Consider the following 20,065-nt stretch of genomic DNA (forward strand, 5'->3'; position numbering starts at 1 on the left):
AACCAACCAATAATTCCTGGAAGAAAATTGAATTTTAACTGAGGTATGGTTCTTTAAAATAGGGGCAAGAAATGTAAATTTCGTCACATACGTAATTTTAAAATTTAGATAGATTTTATTTCCTACCAATAGTCCTTATTATAGTCGGAATGGATTTATACAAGAAATGTAGAAACCCATGCCAATTTTTCATCACATTGAAACTATACTGTTGGGGCAGGAAAAGTGAATTTCGTCACATTTTAATAACTTAGTAAAATTAAACTCAGCATTGTTAAACTTGAGTTCTAATTTGCTGAACAATAACCAACCAATAATTCCTGGAAGAAAATTGAATTTTAACCGAGGTATGGTTCTTCAAAATAGGGGCAAGAAATGTAAATTTTGTCACATACGTCATTTTAAAATTTAGATAGATTTTCTTTCATATCAATAGTCCTTATTATAGTTAGAATGGATTTATACAGGAAATATAGAAACCCATGCCAATTTTTCATCACATTGAAATTATACTGTTGGGGCAGGAAAAGTAAATTTCGTCACATTTCAGTAACTTAGTAAAATTAAACTCAGCATTGTTAAACTTGAGTTCTATTTTGCTAAACAATAACCAACCAATAATTCCTGGAAGAACATTGAATTCTAACCGAGGTATGGTTCTTCAAAATAGGGTCAAGAAATGTAAATTTCGTCACATACGAGTACGTCATTGTAAAATTTAGATACAATTTCTTTCACGTGAACAGTCCTAATTACAGTCCGAAATGATTAATACAGAGATACAGGAAATATAAAAACCCCTGCCCATTTTATAATGTATGTAATATGTTAATCACAGACTATTTCATTCTATAATCATTGCTTCCAAATTTAACCTATTTATGATGTCTTATCATTTTGTGACGATGTTTACATCAACTGCCCTATACTTGAATCAACTGTATCCGTGTATCGTCCTTATATAGAGTTTTCCCGCAAAATTTAACTTATTTACGATGTCGTATCATTTTGTGACGATGTTTACATCAACTGCCCTATACTTGAATCAACTGTATCCGTGTATCGTCCTTATATAGAGTTTTCCCGCAAAATGTAACCTATTTACGATGTCGTATCATTTTGTGACGATGTTTACAACAACTGCCCTATACTTGAATAAACTGTATCCGTGTATCGTCCTTATATAGATTTTCCCCGCAAAATGTAACCTATTTACGATGTCGTATCATTTTGTGACGATGTTTACATCAACTGCCCTATACTTGAATCAACTGTATCCGTGTATCGTCCTTATATAGAGTTTTCCCGCCTTCCACACCAAAATCAGATATAAATGATTTCGGAAATTCACCCAGAATTTCAAATTCCATATAATGTGACAGAATTTACATCATTTCCCAATAACCAAGTGCATGTATTAGCTAACTTTTCAAAACAACATATTTTAGGGCTATGATTGGCAGAAGAACCATCAAATAATGAGTTGAAGGGGTTTTGAGGACACCTCACAGTAGAAAAGAGGTCTCGTATTCTGAGTGTGACAAAGTTTACGAAATATTGCCTTAACGCCGTTCGATCCGTGCCCTATAACTAATGTTGTATCATAATTGTTAGATTGACCTAATCTACTATATTTCAGACCAAGGAATGATTATTGGGCAGCTATGGTAAACAATGTCACAAAAATGTGACATTTTTTACATTATAGTGCCTAAAAGCAATACATTTTATTTCTGAGCAGTGCATATGGGAGTATGGGTCACGTGGCTAATGTTCAGAACTTATGAACACGCTAGATTAATAGATGCTAAAATAAAGCCACTATCGTCGAAAACGCTATTTTAGAAATTTACCAATATCCTCAAACTTCAATGAACGTGTCCATATAAGTTAGCTTGGTGCAAGTGTGGTAATTGTGCTGTATCGGGCACGGAGATAGAATGTTATTGCTGCCAAGAAAGTACGCATATCAGCGAAATTATTTTGGATATTGAAAAAGTTTCATGTGTTACAGATTGCGAACTTTTCTCAGCTGGAATCAGTAACCGAAAGATGCTACAAATGTGCTCTTTCGGTATGATGCAGAAAAGTATTCCCGTCGACAAAGAAGGGAACATAAAACCGGAAGGACTCCGTTATGCAGCCTACAGAAACTTTTTGAACATGTGCGAACTACGGTTCATCGGGAAAAATCGGAGATATGTCCTTCCAGCATGTGCTATTATGAAGATTAGATCTCTATACCCGTCAGACGACGGAAAATACAAAGCATTTGTAGCGTCGGAATTTTTTATGAGGATTCAAGTTGTTGGATTTTGATATATAGATTTATTTCCATATGTCAATTTAAATATTATTTCCTATGTCAATATAAACGCAGAAACTAAGGCCTTTTAAGAGTTAACAATCCGATGAGATCTGCAAAAAATATCGAATTTCCACAAATTTTCATGAACTGTCTATATAAATATAAACAATAGTATCTTTCCCCATTATCTTATACTTACTGTTACACTAACTGTTAATTAATTGCCTTATATATTCAATATAAACTATTATAATTCTTACTCAAGAAGTAAGTACATTCGGGTGTGTCAGTTGTACACATCGGACCAGTGGCGTAACGTTGCCTGTTGGCGCCCCCCTGCCGAAAATCATCGTGTAACAAAAACAAAACGTGAACAAGCACTGTCCAAATAACAAATACCAATTCACCAGAGGCGGCTATTGAGGCCAGGGCGTCCAGGCGTCCGTGGACGCCTTAAAATTATTATCTGGTGGCTGGTGCTTAAAATAGAAATAGTAATTAGTAATAGTGTTAGGAAATAACAAATCGCAATATAAAGGTCTTCATTTACTATCATACGTTTTAATGTAAGCGCACGCATGATCTTCGTGAAATTTTGTGTTGTAGGGAGTCCAATTCTACCTCTGGACTACTCAGCCGCGCAGTTTTAACACATAGTTAATTGTAAACGTTACAAAGCACATCGTGCGCATCCCACTACAGGTAATCTATTATGATTTGCCTCGATTTGGGGGTCCAGGACCCTTTGCAATTTGACTGCTATATGATACTGCGCGGCTGAGATCGTACACGTGTGGTGTCCTGTTTCACCCATGTTATAAGTTTTTGTTTTCGTTTGCTGTCGCCTGTATATAAAGTGTTACACATAACATTTACAAGGCCCTGTGTGTAATGTAATCGGTAGTTTGGAGGGATCAGCTTGAGCCGGCTCCCAAGCCCCCCTCCCCCCCCCCCCCCCCCCAGTCCATCGATTGGACCCCAACAAAACTGCCAGCCAGCTCCCACGAGCCGCCTCTGCAATTCACACGCATCATTCTTACTGTAGTATTGTCTACGTCACAAGCTTGTCCCTAAGCCGTAATTAGATCAGCACCTAACTTAGAGTGTGAGTGAGCTAGAATGTTCGGAATTTCACTAAATGATACCATTTAACGAACCAAACAACTGGTTAAAAGCTTAGATAGCAAGTACGTACGGTACAGGGCTTTAAGTACGTACGGTACAGCTACTTTTAAAGTTACGTACCGTACAGGCACTGTAAGGTACAATTTTTTTTCAAATTTTTAGAATCAACTTCAGTGAATTACTTGCAATTTCTGATTAGTATTATCATCATAATTTTTAAGATAGAAGTCGAAAATTAACACAGTGGTTAAAACAATAAAAGATTTAAGAGGAAAATTTGTGTACCGGATCGCTCTTAACCGGTACTACACTACTACTACTTGTAATTATCGTTAAACTCAAAGCTTCATCCTTTTGTTGCAGTATACGAACACCAGCTTTTCAGCTAGCTCAGGTCGCAACCTTAATCTACGCTTGTCCATAATATATTCGTAATCTCTAAAATTGGTCTCACAAATTGACGAAAACACTGAATACTATTTGGGCCAACTGTTTAAGCAGAAAAAGTTCTCCTCCAAAATATTTCCAGTATATTGACGGATTAATAAGCTTCATAGGTTCTGATTCCGCATCAGTGTAGGGTTTTACCCCTTCTCTGTCGCACGTACCGTCTAGTTTTTGTTTCCATTGCTATCAACTGGATTCAACCTTTCAGCCTATTTTATTAAGTACGTACCGTACAGTTAATTTAAAGGTACGTACCGTACGAACTTAAACCATCTTAGGTTAAAAGCTCATGGCATTCTAGGTGTGTCGTTGTGACCCTTCAAAGATAATAAAGTACGATATTGAATCATGTAAAAAGTTTAAATAGATTATCTTTAGGGATAATGTTATTTATTTATGAAACGTATTTCGTTGACAAAACAAGTTTACAAAAATTTCCCTTAACCCTTAGGATACATTTTTACTGAAGGTAAAATGTAAATAGAATTGTAAAATATGAATTAGTATCAGATGTGAAAAGTTTTGAGAGTTCAAGTTGAACAACTATACATGCAATATGCATACGTTGTTGCTTATTTCTCAGTCAAATTAGTGCCCGATTGAAATATTTCTTTCTGGTATGAGTGGTGGTGGGGGGGGGATTTTCCGCACCATCGGCCGATATTTTTCAATCAGATTTGTGCACCTTATGCTGCTGTGTATAATTATAGACCTCAAAGGGGTAAAGTACATATTATTACGTAAATTTAAAAGTACGACTAATACCACGTACTTTTTGGTACCAACATTTTATACGTTTATTGAATTTTTGTACTATGAAATATTGGACACAATATTTTGGAACATCAAGTTTTTAGCCGATTTACAAATCAAAACTCGTATTTTTAAAAAGGTAAATATCAAGGTACTAAACAATCAAGATAATAATAAAAGTCAACTTAGCTCGTATTTTTATTTTCAAACAGTCCTATATCTATTTTCAATCAGTCGCAACTTTTGAATTAGTCGCAACTTTTCAATAAAAATTTAAAAAATTAAAAGTATACGTGTGAGACTAGTCTGTACTTCTCATCTTAGACAATAACTCAACATTAAACTCTACATGAAACAACCACTATATTGAGAATGCGAGCTAATAAGTTATCTGTTGTGCTAAACTCAACAATCTTGTAAAGCAAAGTTATACTACGCTGTTGAATAATCCAACCTGAAATTGCCTAAAGGGTGCACATTTTTGCGAATTGGTCAGCCCGATTGTGGTATTTTTGTCTCCAAATTTGCAGCATATACAAAATCTAAACATGCGCGGAATTGCACTACCTTACGAGACACGTGGACCTAGAGGAATGCGCGATGCTTTTCAGGACACTGAACAGTTTGTAAGAGTGTGAGCTGAGCTGAGCAGGACAACAGTGTTGGCCCCTGCACCAACCAGGAAACGCTATACAATTCTCTGCTTGTCAGTGTGTTTTGTACAATCTTCTATCTTTCTCTCGCTTTGGATAATTTCATTCCGAACTTTGAGTGATTGCCATTTCACCGTGTCTTTAAATTATTTCGGTATACTTAATATAATAATCTCAGTCCTCAGTAGATAGATTTTATACTATTATATACTAGGTTAATAGCCTATGAATTTAAAAGAATAAACTAATAGTATAAATAGCTCGACAGAGAGAGAGATTTTTCACGGTTTTAGCCATGTCCAAGGCGGATATGAACGCCTACTGGAAAAAAATTCTCGGTGGAAAGAAAGAACCCGCCCCTGAAGCCGTTAGTCCTTTTTTGTACAAGAAGTTTCCTTTTAAAATAAATCAATAGAATTATTTTTGGCTAACCTTTAAAGCTTTAAGAAAAAGGAGCCGATATTCAGATATTGCATAATGAACTATATTAATACTTATCGATCGTTGACCATATTGATAATCGAGTACATGTTCCGATTGTTTCAGATTAAAAAGAGTGTAGTACAACAAGACGATATCGAAGAAATAATTGTAAGTTTCTTTAAACAGGCTGGAGTCCTGTTATTTAATAACGTTGATGTTGGTTATTTATTATAAGTAACTGCCAACCATGGTACTTACAATCAGCATCATCGTGTGCGGCTCAAACCTTCTTTTAACATTTTTTCTCCGTCCTCCACTGTAACTTTATTTTCATACCTTACCCAGCAGCCATTCTTTCGTAATAATGTTTATATAAATATGATTATAAAAATAATCGATCACACCGTTTACATTTATAATTCTGGTTCAGTTCGCTTTTAACATTACAAATGGTTTTTAATCGTCTGCATTCATTTTTTGATTGATGTAATTAATGATATGACAACATTGACCCCTCCATATTAAAGATAATGTGTATTGATAATAATTAATAATATGTCCATCATATATTAGATAACGAACTACGATCAACGCGAAAGTAAATGTGAATTGGGTAAGCCAAACACGTAACCTCTAAATGGGCTTGCAGCTATTTGGTTGATTTGTATGCCTCACAAAGTATTTTTGTGATCGAATTGGCATTTTTCTAGTTTTAAATTACCACTACTTTGCTTTAGAGCTCCACAATTAGCCTGTTTTCATATAGAGTTGTAGTTGTTTGCTGAAGTGGAGAATGAAGTGATGTCCTCCGGACGTCATACGATGAATAAAGAGAGTTATGAGTCTTTTGAGACGTCTGAGACAGTAGCTGAGGAAGAGTTTAGTTACCGGTCGGAGAGACGCGCTGTAAGAGAAGTACAATATAGTTTTTAAACGTATAGCTGCATATTCAAGTTCTTATTGAATGACTGCTGTCGATGAAGACGTCAGTGGAATTTGTTTGTCTTCTATTATAGTGACCGTGCTATTGCGCGATTGCAAAGCTATATCGTTCCTACATTTAATTGCAGCTCCATATGTGGACGTGGTGCTGTTTGATTCGCTGCTAAGCACTTATACCACATCGAAATTACTTTTTTTATTTTTCAGATTGAAATCTTGTTGAGCGTGTAAACTCATCATCTATTTTGTAATTTGTACAATATAAGGTGGTAGGTCCCTCAGGATATGCTCTTGGATCTATCACCGATCATACTCCCGGGATAATTAGTTTGACAAGCTCTCTCTCTTTCTCCCAGGAGATCCAGGAGAGCTTAGAGCAACTAAGCTGGAACATGGCTGAGATGATGAAGAGCATGGCAAAACAGCAGAAAGAGATAGCAAAACAGTCCCAACAGCATGGTTGTAACAGATGTGCTAGTAATGCTCATTGTCATTGTAACGGTTCGGACAATGTCCTGCTTGTTCAGCCGGCTCAGGTGAAATAATTTGTAGATTTGAAGGATTTAGGATAAATTCTGAGGCAGACTATAGAGTAAAGGCCTTTTTAGTTCATTTGATGAGTTGATAAGTATATTATTGGTTGTCACAATATCTAAAAAACTACTTCACAGAAAAACGTTCGAATTGCATCACCGGTAGAAACGGTTCATGTTGCCTCTCCAGTGCAGCATGTTAGGACAGCATCTCCAGTGCAGCATGTTCGAGTTGCTTCTCCAGTGCAGCATGTGCGAGTTGCTTCTCCAGTGCAGCATGTGCGAGTTGCTTCTCCAGTGCAGCATGTGCGAGTTGCTTCACCTGTCCAGTTAGTAGCTCCTTGTTCACACCACTGCAGTACTGGCTGCACTCAGAACACTGATACAGCGCCAGCTTCTAAACCTACAACTTGTGGACAATCTAAGGTACAGTTTATATGTTTTAGAGACATTGTGATTTATGGCTTAGGGGGATCGTTCACATATTACGTAATCACTTTTTGAACAATTTTCACCCCCCCCCCCCCCCCCTTCCCCCATATGCTATTCACCAAAGTTCCTTATTTCAGTGCCCTTTACACAGTTGTAACTGTATGATGCCAAAAGAGAAGGAACCAGAGCCTGTATGGGTAGGTCCACAGAATCATGGTTGTCAGCAACAAGGTAATGGAATTTTTGTAAACTTATTTACTTACTTATTAACTTATTTATTAACTCTTACGATATTGACTTTTAAATTCTAGATAAAACTACCCAAGATTATATTATCACATCACTCAGAAAACATTGATCGTGACCGCTAATTTCATTGTGTTACATGGTATTAGTGCTATCTGAATTACTAAAGGAGTGGCTCCATTTCAGCTCCTTGTCAACAACACACACCCTGCTGCAGACCCAAATCACCTCTCTACGTCCTGCAGGAGTAAGTTAACCAGACACGTTTTAATGTGTCGCTCAAATCTTAAATAATTCTTCGGTTTTGTAGATTTTTCGGTATTATATATATATCCCTGCCACTCTGTCAGTCTGTCATTTGTCAATGGATGATTTCACAATGACAAAGAGAATGTCATGAAACTGTATATAAATGTAACTCCCACCAACTAACAGCTCTATCGTCAGCAGCCCAGGGTTAATATCAGAGGATCTACCAGACGATGAGATTTCTGCCCTCAAGGAACGTGTCAAAAAACTTGAAGATCCTGACAACGAGTTAGTTTTTGATTTGAGAAAAGTTATTGCGCATATTTTTGTGAGTTTTTTTTTAAAGAATTTTGTGATGCCATAATTGAGTCTATTTATAATATGGACTATTTAATATACATATAATATGGCCGGATAAATTAATATGTAAATTAAATTTTCCTCAGGCCACTAGGAAAGCTGATGGACGGCATTGAAGATATTAAAAACCAACTGTTGGCCACTGCAGAGGCGCTCAACGACCGGATGAATCAAATAAATGAGAAATGTGACAAGGGAGACATCAACTCAAACAACATCATCAATCGAGTAAGTGGACCCTTCTTCAGCTTGATGTAAACTTGAAACAGTGAATAATTTGATTTGGACATTCAGTGATTACCATGAGACCGAATTTTAAAATCAAAATTATCAACCCAGAAATAACCAGCATTATGAACATCAATAATATCAAGGATTAAAGTTATGTGGTTATATCTCTAGTTAATATAATATAACTATTAGATGTTTAAGTAATGACACAACTTTTCAAAGGTACAAAACAACGAAAACAACATCAATGGTCTCTGCAACGACATTAAAAATCTCAAAGATCTTATATCCAATGGTGGAAAGATTGATTCAGACTTCTTTCAGAGGTTCTATTTTATATTTTAAATTTAAATTCTATTTATCGATCTCTTGAACCATTGTCTTGACATAAAGAAAATTGAAAAACCCCAAATTGACATCCAAGATATTGTTGCAAGGAATACTGTTTAATTCAATTTTCCGAAGGTTGAAGGATATAAGCGAAGTCCATGAGTTCATAAAGCAGGAGCTGCAGAACATCACAATGAAAATGGCAACCATGAATAACCTCGATAACATCGTAAGTACACCATCATTCAGTATCCAAAGTTCCAATTATTTAGAGTAACAATTTTACAATGAATTTTTCCATAGAATCTGCCGTACCACAGCGTTTTTTATTCTTATCTGGGACTTAGGGGTTGCTTGGAACCTGTTATCAGAAATAATGAAACAGAAACCGCAAAATGAAAATATCTAATCGATGATCACAGTGCTGGCAAGCACGACCGTTGCATTTATTGTGGGTATACTATGTTCCCCATTTACTATTATACCCCCTTTACTATTATACCCCCTTTACTATTATACCCCCTTTGGTACACGTTACAAGCCTCTTTTGTGCACGCGAAGCGTGCACTCCGGCCGGAGGCGGCGGCCGAAGGCCGCCGCCTCCGGCAGGAGTTTTCCAGGCATTAAGACTCATCGGAAGTCGTTAAGCAGAATTATTTTTAGTTCAAAACATTCTAATTTGATGTCAAAGATGACAGGAATAAAAAATAGTTATGTTGAGATTTTTAAGAAATTTGCATAAAATACTCGCCAGCACTGTTATACGAAATTCGGTAAAAAACCCAAAATCGCCATATTCAGGTGCCTTAAAAACCATGTTAAAATTGAGTTAGAGATCTGAAATTTTTCAGGGCGTCTAGACGTTGATCAAATCGACTGCAAAAAAAGTTTCAGGTTTCAGGAGTATCGGGAAATGGGTTTTCTAGAACCCCTGTTTTACGACAGATTGTCGTGATATATATATATATATATATATACATACATATTCAGGGATAGACGCTTTGCCAGTCAATTGTAGCCTGTATTTAATTGTCCATAGATTCAAAAGTATAAAAGATAAAGCCATTTCCGACCACAGGTCTTGCAAATAATTGTTTACACTTTAGTTTACATTGTATAAAAAAATTATTTGACGTCATAAACACCCCTTGATGACGTCATCAAGTTAACCGTTTTTAAAACTTGATTTTTGACAAAGTAATAACTTTTAAAATTAATTTTAAACCATTAAGGAGTAATTTTATTCAAAATCTGAGGAGATTTTTATCTTAGATAATTGTTCAAGCATTCTGAAAATCTACCGGAAAGTTTTTCTAGCTTGCTCCTTCATAAAGATATTCGTGATTGAAGTTTGTGCTTTTTTGAAGAATTATTTTATAAAAACGTCAATTTTGCGATTTAGTATTCTCTGGTGTTGGGCCATGCCTTGAGTTGAGGAGCTCAGTTCTGCTTCCTATAGGTATAAATTGTGCATTAGGCTAGTTTTGAAGTTGAAAATCGAAAAGTTGCACACGTGGGGACACGCCCAAATTGATAGAAAATTGCTAAAATCACTGAAAATTGCTGTTTTCGTCATTTTCTGTCAACTTTAGAGTGCCGTTGTGATTACAGTTCTTCTTGAAATACTTTGAAACTTTGCATGCTTATCAAGCTATATATAAAACAATTACATGAAAAAATTTACGGCGATTCAATATTGGATGCGCACGCAACGTCCGCTCAAAGTTTGCACGTGCGAAAGGTGAGAATTTTGCTCATTCGTGATTTCCAACAAATTCTGCTTTGCCACGACAGTTTAATGTCATTATATATGAATTTAATGCCAACTTGAATGAGTATTAGGTGGCATATTCAGTCAGTGATCGACCGATATGCTTACCTAAACACAAGGAAATGTTTTTAAAGGAAAATTTCGAAATCGTTGAAACTTCCTCCTTATTAATTAATGAAGATATCAGTTTATATTTCGACTTTATAAAGTACCCTGACATTATAATCAAAAAGAGATGATATTTTACCAAAACCCATATTCATGGGTAGAGTGGACCGCTGCCAGTGGAAAAAGCGAGCGACCGATTTCATTCTCGGTATCATTTTGCATTTGAGAACGGTCAATCAAATTAATATCATTTCCTTTTGTTTGGGAAAGAGAGACACTGGCAGCGGTCCACTCTACCCATGAATATGGGTTTTGGTAAAATATCATATATGAATAAAAGAAAAGAATGCTTAGATGCTAACTGTTCAAATTATTTATTATTGCTGATAAGATATCCCACTCCCTACTCTTCTCCACCAGGTAGACGTGCAACGTGAGAGGCTGAGTGAAGCAGAAGATACTCTTCGTCAGCACTGTGATGAGGAGACCACTGCTAGAAATCAGTTAGCTCTCCTTCTTATCAGTTTCTTATCTATTGGAGTATTGGTGGTTTTATTGATCGTTTGCGTTCAAACACGATAAACGAGCCAAGCTTGATCATGCCAAGAGATCAAAGTTATCTGCCAGGTACGAATATCGTATTAATATAGATCAATTGACCCAAATCAATTATTTGTAGGTTCCTTCAAAAGCTGCAGGATATTGAGAACGCACTGAAGAAGTTAGAGCAAAATAAATCCGACTCTGACAGACGAACGGATAAGCTAACAGATAGACTCGATAGTCTGGCGAGGTCTATTCAGGTTTGTCAAAATTCTTACATTTTACCGAATAGAAAAAGAAGAAAAAAACCCGATTAACCGTAAACTTAATACTACATATTATAACAGTATAACCGCAGGATCACTGATTTTGAGAACTATCAGCGATTTCTATTTATAGTTATATTTCTGAACGAAGCTCTCACGTTCGATTTCGATCCGTCTCCGTTACAGGAACAAAACTCAAAAGTTGACAGGATGAACTCTGATATTTCAACTGCTATAAAAGACTTTGACAAGCAAATAAACAAACTAGAACCACAATTGGACAGACAACGAGACTTGATAGATGGTAGGTGCTTGCAGCTGCTCGGCAGAGCCTCAAATGTAGTATCAGAACTGTAACAGTACTGATAGGTTGGCATTTTATGGGGGTCACCTCGTTATTTTCACTTACACGATGCCTTCCACTAAACCGGAAGAAAAATAAACAGTAAAATAATGTTATTGATTTTAACTCAGGTTTGAAAAATGAACGAGACAACAACAAAAGTGATCTACAAAGATTGAGAGACAAGTTAGAAGGATTGGAGAAAGTTTTACGACAGTAATAATCTTTAATAACTTTGTTTTAATTTCACTCATATCTGTTTGTTTTTTAAAATCATGCTACAGAAATCCATTGTTCATTCGACCTCTTTTTGAATCTCACAAATTCTCCGTAGATTGAGCGAACTACCTAGTTCAAGTAAGCGGAGAGTTAGTACTAACAACATTGAGGAGATAACAGTAACAGAGGTGGCCACAACTGAATCAGGTAAAAGATAACTGTAACAGTGATACAGTGGTAACTGTAACAGTGGTAACTGTAACAGTGGTAACTGTAACAGTGGTAACTGTAACAGTGGTAACTGTAACAGTGGTAACTGTAACAGTGGTAACTGTAACAGTGGTAACTGTAACAGTGGTAACTGTAACAGTGGTAACTGTAACAGTGGTAACTGTAACAGTGGTAACTGTAACAGTGGTAACTGTAACAGTGGTAACTGTAACAGTGGTAACTGTAACAGTGGTAACTGTAACAGTGGTAACTGTAACAGTGGTAACTGTAACAGTGGTAACTGTAACAGTGGTAACTGTAACAGTGGTAACTGTAACAGTGGTAACTCTAACAGTGGTAACTCTAACAGTGGTAACTCTAACAGTGGTAACTCTAACAGTGGTAACTCTAACAGTGGTAACTCTAACAGTGGTAACTTAGTGGTAACGCGTAAAATAACCCTATGTTCACTCATGGTGACCATTCCACTTATATGGGTCAGTCAAATAATGAGCTTGTTAACATACTTTATTCCCAGCAAGAGGAGGAGGCGGAGGAACTGGAGGAGGCGGAGGAGCTTCCAGTTCATCTGCCCAACAACAAAGCAGCTCCTCTAGCGGCAACTTAAAGGGATTCCTCCGTGAGTAGTCTGATAGTCCATGGATCTAAGGAATCTGATTTTGGGCTCTGTAAATCTACTTTACTAATCATTTTAATCGTCATTAACTCGTCATTAACCGTCATTAATTCTGCTAATCCTATTTTCCCACTCAGAGAACGTCAACAGTGGCAAAGAAAATGATGCTCTGAAATCAGGCGCTATCACCCCTAAAAGTAGACGAAGCTCGGTTCTTGTGATGACCACGTAGAAATGTTACTAACTGATTATTTAGTTAATTGTTACTAACAGCTGCAACGAATCTAGAAACTTCTCTGACATCCTTAAAATAATCTCTACCGAAATCTTTCATTGGCCATGATTTATAGTCGGAACCTAGATGCTGTTGACATGTTAAAGTATCAAGAACACCATATTGACTTTGAGTAATGAGTTACGGACTCTCCTCACGTTTTGAAAAACTTGGTTAAAATTCGGATTTTTAAAACTTGTATCTTTTACTTACTTAATTATGCTATTAAATTTTGACTTATGGAGCAGATCTGATAATTAGGTATACTTATATTTGATAGATTTTAAGTCTAATTCGAATAATTATAACTCGTGCAAGTCCGAAATGGGCCGTGTGCTGCTTCTAGGAAGTACATATGACAGTGCATATCAGCACACTGTTGGCTTTCTTAGAGACCTGATGAGTACCAAGCGGAAATCATGATTGCCTGGTAAGCAAGTTCACACTCATTCCGAATGGCGGTAGACTATTACAGCTACACTGCAGCTTACACTGTAGTGGGAATCGCGTCACTGATATCCTCCGAGCATAATTACCAGGATAAATCCTGTACCAATCACAGCTTGGTGACCTGGCCTGCCTGCCTCAGACGGGGTTTGAACCCCGGTCTTCCGCTTGGGAGGCGAGTGAAATACCACTACACCACCCGGCCCAAAAAATTCGAATACAATTTTGATGTGATATACTCAACATTTTTGTCACTTTGAGCTGTATATCGCATAATTTTATCACGTAAAAATATTAGAACAATGAGGCAAACGATTACAAATTAAATAACAAATAAAAATCATGAAAAACTAGAGACAGGGTGATCTTGGATATAGTCTACCAAAAAAAAGAAACAGTTAAAGAACGTTATGACCGTGCTTTCAAATCAAAATCTAACAAATAACTGGAAAATGGACAGATAGGTCCTGTAACTGGGGCATCGGGCAGGAGTTCAAAACAAGCAACTCCATTAAATTTGACCAATCAAAATACTGGAAGTGCACTGACACGTGGCAAACAACGTGTGTAATAACGTGGCAAACCACGTGTGTTTTAACTCCCTGACGACAGAACCATTAATTCAACAATGCATCAACTGAGCCCTGACTGGGCTAATTTTACCGTTATTGTAATAACTCAAATATTTATCAAATAAGAAGTTTACGACATTATCTAAATTAAATGGCTATTACAGAGCTACAATTATAGCCTTATTATTGATATTAGCATATTCATTCGTCAAAAGATATAAAAACAAAAGTAAAGTTAGAAATTCATGAGGTCCGCTTAATTCTTGCTTCTTTTTAGAAAATAAAACACTACATTAAAAACTTGGATACATTGTTGTTTCTCTAAGGTTTTAAAAACATCTGATTAATCGATAAGTATGATGTTTTCCTAAGTAATGTTAACAGACCCTAATTCTAATATCATTTTCTCGTTGTTCTGCAAGCATCTAGAACAGTTTAAATCAGTCCCACGGACGTATAATGGATGTTCTGATGCTAGTAAATGAATTGCTCCTTGCATTTCCATTGTGAACCTGCCATTTGGTTCCACCGAAAAAGTAAAAATACGTAAATCTATTTTAGTAGAATTCATCTCATTTGTAAATAAGATGACCAGGATATGAGCATCTATTCCTAAGCTGGCTGCCAAGCTGCCAGGCTGCTGGCATGGCAGACTGCCAGGCTGGTTCACCTAGCCGCACACGACATCTCAATATAGCTCCTCAGTCAAACGCGCGTCATCAACTAAAACTGGCCACGGCCAATGATCACACAACTAGTGCAATTAGTTGCTAATTGTGCAATCAGTTGCTAATTGTGCAATTAGTTTCCTAATTGTGCAATTGTTTGCTAATTGTTTGATAGTTTAAAATACTCCGGGTGCAGAGTAAGGTGAGAAAGAGAAAGTGGAGAGGAGGCGTGCTAACCATACTGCAGAGATATAAACATTGTGATTATCAGGACGAGGAGAGAGGAGCTGGTGGTAGTTCCACTGTTTTGCGTGTTGTTGCCCTGAAAGGATGTGAGTTGTTAGTTGGTTAAATAACAACTAATTGATAGACGTTTACTTGATTAATTACTGTGTTTCTTCAGAAATTGATCGTTGTGATCTGGAGTAATACTAACAAGAGGTATAAATGAACGTTTAAATTTTGAACGGCAGATTTAAATCTTGCACGGTCAAACTTAAATGATTGTGTGGCTGTGTGCTTACATTGAGGCGAGCGTTGACGGTAACGGTAATTTCGTTAACGTCCACCACATTAGGAATCTCAGTGGGTAGAAGTGGTGGGGGAGCCCAGTCAGAGGGGGGTATCAGCAAACACCCCTCCCAAACACCTCTACTGATCGCTATACGCTCGTCTTTTGGCTTAGGGCGAGAACCTGAGTTGGAGCAGCGTTACAGAGATTAGACAGGGTTCAAAAAAAGGGGGTTCAAGAAGGAAGTTGTTGAGAAATTGATAAATGGAGGGGAAAAAAACAATGATGATCGCATGAGGACATGATGACAATTACAATATCAGATCAGCATTAAACATACCCATGGCCATGTCAAGTGTTCTGACATCGTTGTAGTTGAAGTCTGAGATGCACCCTCTGAAGCCATTTGTTCCGTACGGAGACTTTCCAATGTAGATGTTCTCTAAGGAGATGATGTGATTAGCAAGTCGTGTCAGTCACACACAATATTTTCATTAAACTCATTACTTTACAGTATTGTATATGATTAAGCCACTAGGTGTCCAGCTGCTTTCCCCAAAACGTGGTGTATAAATAATAAAACAATTGCACACCTGGAGCTGCAAATATTCCGTCTGATGTTACGGATTCTCTGATTACTGTTGAATAATCTTCTCCGTTTACTCTCATCGTTAAATTTCTTCCTTCTCTGTAACGAAACAAACGTAATGGTATTGTTATTGCAACAGGTATTTGTTTACAGATTTGTTTCATTAAAGCATAATTTGTAATAAAAGAGTTACAAATGTGCATCATGTCTGTTGCTGAATCAAGTCTACCTTCAGTTTAACCACCACCTGATATATCAACTTATCAACTCAACAAGATAAGAAGATAAAATAAGAGAGTATAGAATGTTTACCTGATGACTTGTACTCTGACAATATCTCCAGTGGCTGCCATATCTGGGCGAGATGTTACCAGAACTTGTGGATTGTTTCGGCTGAATCTCCACTGAGAACAGAGACAAGGGTTAGATAAGGGGGTACATTTAAAAGCAACATTATGCATTATATTCACAGCAAACCTTTAAAAATGTAGTCAGACGTTTCGTAAGATCGAAAATTCGGGAACATCTTAAATGGTTCTTTTGCGATAGTCAAAACGCGACAACTAGCGCTGGATGGCGACAACTAGCGCTGGATGGCGACAACTAGCGCTGGATAGCGACAATTATCGAACAAATATATTTTGCGCTGGCCAGCGTTATCCAGCGCTGGATAGCGACAACTAGCGCTGGATGGCGACAACTAGCGCTGGATAGCGCTAGTTGTCGCCATCCAGCGCTAGTTGTCGCGTTTTGACTATCGCAAAAGAACCTCTTAAATATCCCAACCTGTAGTTTTATGACGTCGTTGACACCTTTCTCAGATTGGATCTTAATGTCGAGCAGCTGGCCACTCTTCCAAGTGTTTACAGTCAGGAGGGTGGCGTCATTCTGACCCCGCCTAAAATCAGTCATGTTATATTTATGTTATAATTCCGCAATCATGATAAAATCATAATCGAGTTATAACTAATATCATGATCATGATCGGGGCTACAGAGAATGATTTTAAACCCCAGTAATATTCATTTAGCTTTTAACTTTTTTTGTCATCACAGAAGGTGGATGGTTCTATTTTCGAATTTAATAGTGCAGCTTAGGTCGATGATATTATAAATATGGCAAACAAGTATACAAATATTACTTACTGATTCGTGTAAAAAGCGAAGGATATATTTTCTGACATGGTACTATTTAAACTATACAGATCGTGTTCTATGTTTCCCGTACCATCAAACATCGCTGATGAGGCTGAAAGGGAACTTTTAGAACAATCAAATTTAGGTTCACATGAAATTGAAGAGATAAAATTAGGTCTTTATGAGGTGATATTATAATTTATATGGATTGACAATGTAATGGAATCTCAAAACATTTTCTCACGTAATGGTTGGTATTCTAATTTTTTTAAACTTACCACATTTGGGAATGTTGCAGTATCGTCTCCTGCCATTTCTCGTTATACACCAAGGCCCTTTCATGTCCTTGTCGGGGTTCCGACAGAAGTTGTTCTCCATCGTACCGTCAACTGGTTATTGATGTGGGATTAACTTGAGTGGACAAGATACGCAGTTATTAGTAGAGATTAATTAATTAATTCAAGTAATAACAAACAAAGCGTATATACGCGTTCCTTAGTTTGTGGGTACGCGGTGGGCCACAATAAAGTTTCCGTTGTCAGTTTAGTTCACTATCCGCATGGGTCATGGAACACATGTAATTTATGTATAACGGTAAGGTTTGTCAATCTTTGTTTAACTGTTTAAGTTAGATATTACATGATATTTAATAACAGTATACTAATACAGCAATTCTGAGCAAACAAATTTCCTCGTAGTTTTCACCCAAGTCGAAACAGGAGTAAGTGAAACAAAAGTAAAACTTACAGTCTCTGGAGGCCCAGGAAGTGTCCTGCCAGTTGAGACATCCTGCTCCTGTCTCCGTCATGTTCTCACTACCCAAGTAGTCTATGTTATACCCAACCGAAACATAGCAGGTCTTCGCTGAGGTGATTGTGTGTGTTAGTGTGTGTCACGTGCTGTGGATATTGTGCTGTGATTGGTTAGTGTGTGTCGCGTGTTGTGGATATTGTGCTCTGATTGGTTAGTGTGGTCGCGTGTTGTGGATATTGTGCTATGATTGGTTAGTGTGTGTCGCGTGTTGTGGATAATGTGCTCTGATTGGTTAGTTTGAGTCACGTGTTGTGGGAATTGTGCTCTGATTGGTTATATTGTGTACTATGCGTTACCTTACCGGAATTTATTTGGTCGGGCATTACGTGAGCGCTTGAGGACTCAGCGTCCACATCATGTCTGCCCAAATAAGGTTCAATAAGGTAGTACGTGTATTATAACTATACTTATAGTAGGTGAGACTAAAAACCCCATGTAACCTTGTTTGTATTGTTTAATAAAGCTAATAATTTGGATGATAAATGTTTATATTTAAGATTCGAGAATAAAATGAATGTAAAACTATTGTTTCAAATTAAAGTTGGGAAATATTCTGTGAGATTAAATCCATTTAATCTGAGGCTTTGTATTTACAAAATTTGGCGGTAAAAGAAATGCTAAACGCTAAAAGAAGTAATAGTTTAGTTGACTAACCTTTTTTAAAATCTGGATTTGTAGCAAGCACACACATAAAACACACTGAAAATGAGAAATTATTAATTTTTTAAGATTTTTTAAAATTTTATAGTTCACCACGATTATCAAGGTTCTATGCTTTTATTTCAGGTCATAGTTACGATAAAAATCACAGAATAAGTAAGTTTCAAGCATTGAAATTTATAATTTAGATTATCGGATTGGGGGCCCTTAGATATAAGTTTGTAAAGAATATCTCAGAGGAATCACAGGAATGGGGCATTCCTATCAGATACTTACTCAATAAAAAGAAGAGGGATTCCATATCAGGGTGGGTTCACATCTTTAAGTCTTTGCTTCTCCATTGTCAACTACAAGTCATTTTCACTGGAAAATTGGCACTGCTTAATTTATTGTTCTACTTTCAGATCTGAAAGGCAAATCTCGATAGCCGCCAGATAATTTTCAAATATCAATCACATCGGCTGAAAAATCAATAGAAGAGATAGAGGATCAGAAGAAACAAATGAAGCGATCTTTAGATCAGATACACTTCTAATAATTAGCCATCTTTGTATATATTGTCTGGAAGAAGTAAGATTCATAATTTACAAGTAATTATGTGATCTGGATAATGCAAATTAATGGCGAGCGGTTACGAAAGATAGTCATGGAGTAGAAACCCAAATACCGGGTGACCCTCTGCAAAGATATTTTCTCAATCTGCTCACAGAAATATCTCTGTCGAGGACTTATATTCAATTGAAATTTGGTACGAGGCACCGGTCTTATAGTGTATGTCTCGCAAACTCTAGATCTCCAAATTAATGACGTTTAGTAAACTAAAACAATTGTTTGAAGAATGAAAGCTCATTACCAAATTCTTGATATTAATGAGACTTAAGGATTTACTAGTAACCTAAATTATACATGATTAGTAGCTGTAATTAGTGATCAGAATATTCTAAACGCTTGGAATACAGCTGAACCCCCAATAGGGCGCGGTCAGCTACCACACAGGAGGGAGGAGAGAGAGAGAGGGTCCGAAATTAACATGATAATTTTGTTTCTTCACAGTGAGTAAAATTAAAGGGGTATAAAATGACCCAAAACTGATTCCGGTTAAGATGGGAACGGCTCCAATATAAACGGTTTTCTTGATGGAAGATTTCAGACCGCTTAATCAGGTTCATTGAGAGACCTTGTAATTGTATGCAGTATAATTCTGGGGCCCACCTAAATCATTCATCTTTATACTAGTCTAACTTAAAATCATAATGTGAGTTTGAT

General features: G+C 36.8%; 3 protein-coding genes across 4 annotated transcripts in view; 2 read left to right on the plus strand and 1 right to left on the minus strand.

Moving 5' to 3' along the window:
• The first annotated feature begins 5,550 nt into the window (after positions 1-5,550).
• Positions 5,551-13,693, plus strand: LOC134821542 (uncharacterized). Of its 2 annotated transcripts, none has more exons than XM_063832248.1 (17): positions 5,551-5,653; positions 5,833-5,877; positions 7,008-7,187; positions 7,323-7,610; positions 7,754-7,847; positions 8,049-8,109; positions 8,310-8,399; positions 8,558-8,699; positions 8,925-9,028; positions 9,168-9,261; positions 11,332-11,414; positions 11,591-11,714; positions 11,907-12,024; positions 12,195-12,279; positions 12,398-12,489; positions 13,031-13,132; positions 13,267-13,693. In XM_063832248.1, exons 1-17 carry the CDS (start codon positions 5,582-5,584, stop codon positions 13,359-13,361), a joined length of 1,869 nt encoding a protein of 622 aa, XP_063688318.1. In that variant the 5' UTR covers positions 5,551-5,581; the 3' UTR covers positions 13,362-13,693. The 2 variants fall into 2 exon arrangements, with proteins under 2 accessions (XP_063688318.1, XP_063688319.1); XM_063832249.1 differs by having other exon boundaries at positions 8,313-8,399.
• The window catches only part of LOC134821544 (dynein light chain 2, cytoplasmic-like), a 68,687-nt gene continuing 55,812 nt past the window's right edge, over positions 7,191-20,065 (plus strand). The window contains 1 exon segment of the mRNA XM_063832252.1: positions 7,191-7,200. The gene's annotated coding sequence lies outside the window, so the exon portion shown is untranslated.
• Positions 14,178-19,164, minus strand: LOC134821543 (uncharacterized). Its single transcript, XM_063832250.1, has 11 exons — positions 19,076-19,164; positions 18,794-18,838; positions 18,074-18,190; positions 17,605-17,715; positions 17,336-17,438; positions 16,977-17,088; positions 16,503-16,594; positions 16,195-16,289; positions 15,942-16,043; positions 15,615-15,784; positions 14,178-15,412 (listed from the first exon to the last, which is right to left on the minus strand). Exons 1-11 carry the CDS (start codon positions 19,098-19,100, stop codon positions 15,323-15,325), a joined length of 1,062 nt encoding a protein of 353 aa, XP_063688320.1. The 5' UTR covers positions 19,101-19,164; the 3' UTR covers positions 14,178-15,322.

This window comes from Bolinopsis microptera, chromosome 10 (assembly GCF_026151205.1).
Source record: "Bolinopsis microptera isolate Bmic1 chromosome 10, MBARI_Bmic_1.0, whole genome shotgun sequence".
Lineage (NCBI taxonomy): Eukaryota > Metazoa > Ctenophora > Tentaculata > Lobata > Bolinopsidae > Bolinopsis > Bolinopsis microptera.

Bases quoted from the DNA above. Each gene is read 5' to 3' on its own strand.
- LOC134821543 (XM_063832250.1), bottom strand. From the start codon at position 19,100: ATGGAATCCCTCTTCTTTTTATTGA. The intron at 16,290-16,502 runs GTAAACATTCTA...GTTTCGTTACAG, and splicing joins GTCAGAGTACAAGTCATCAG to AGAAGGAAGAAATTTAACGA. The intron at 15,413-15,614 runs GTAAGCACACAG...ACATCCTTTCAG, and splicing joins CCGTCAACGCTCGCCTCAAT to GGCAACAACACGCAAAACAG.
- LOC134821542 (XM_063832248.1), top strand. From the start codon at position 5,582: ATGTCCAAGGCGGATATGAACGCCTACTGGAAAAAAATTCTCGGTGGA. The intron at 8,110-8,309 runs GTAAGTTAACCA...CTCTATCGTCAG, and splicing joins CCTCTCTACGTCCTGCAGGA to CAGCCCAGGGTTAATATCAG. The intron at 9,262-11,331 runs GTAAGTACACCA...CTTCTCCACCAG, and splicing joins TGAATAACCTCGATAACATC to GTAGACGTGCAACGTGAGAG.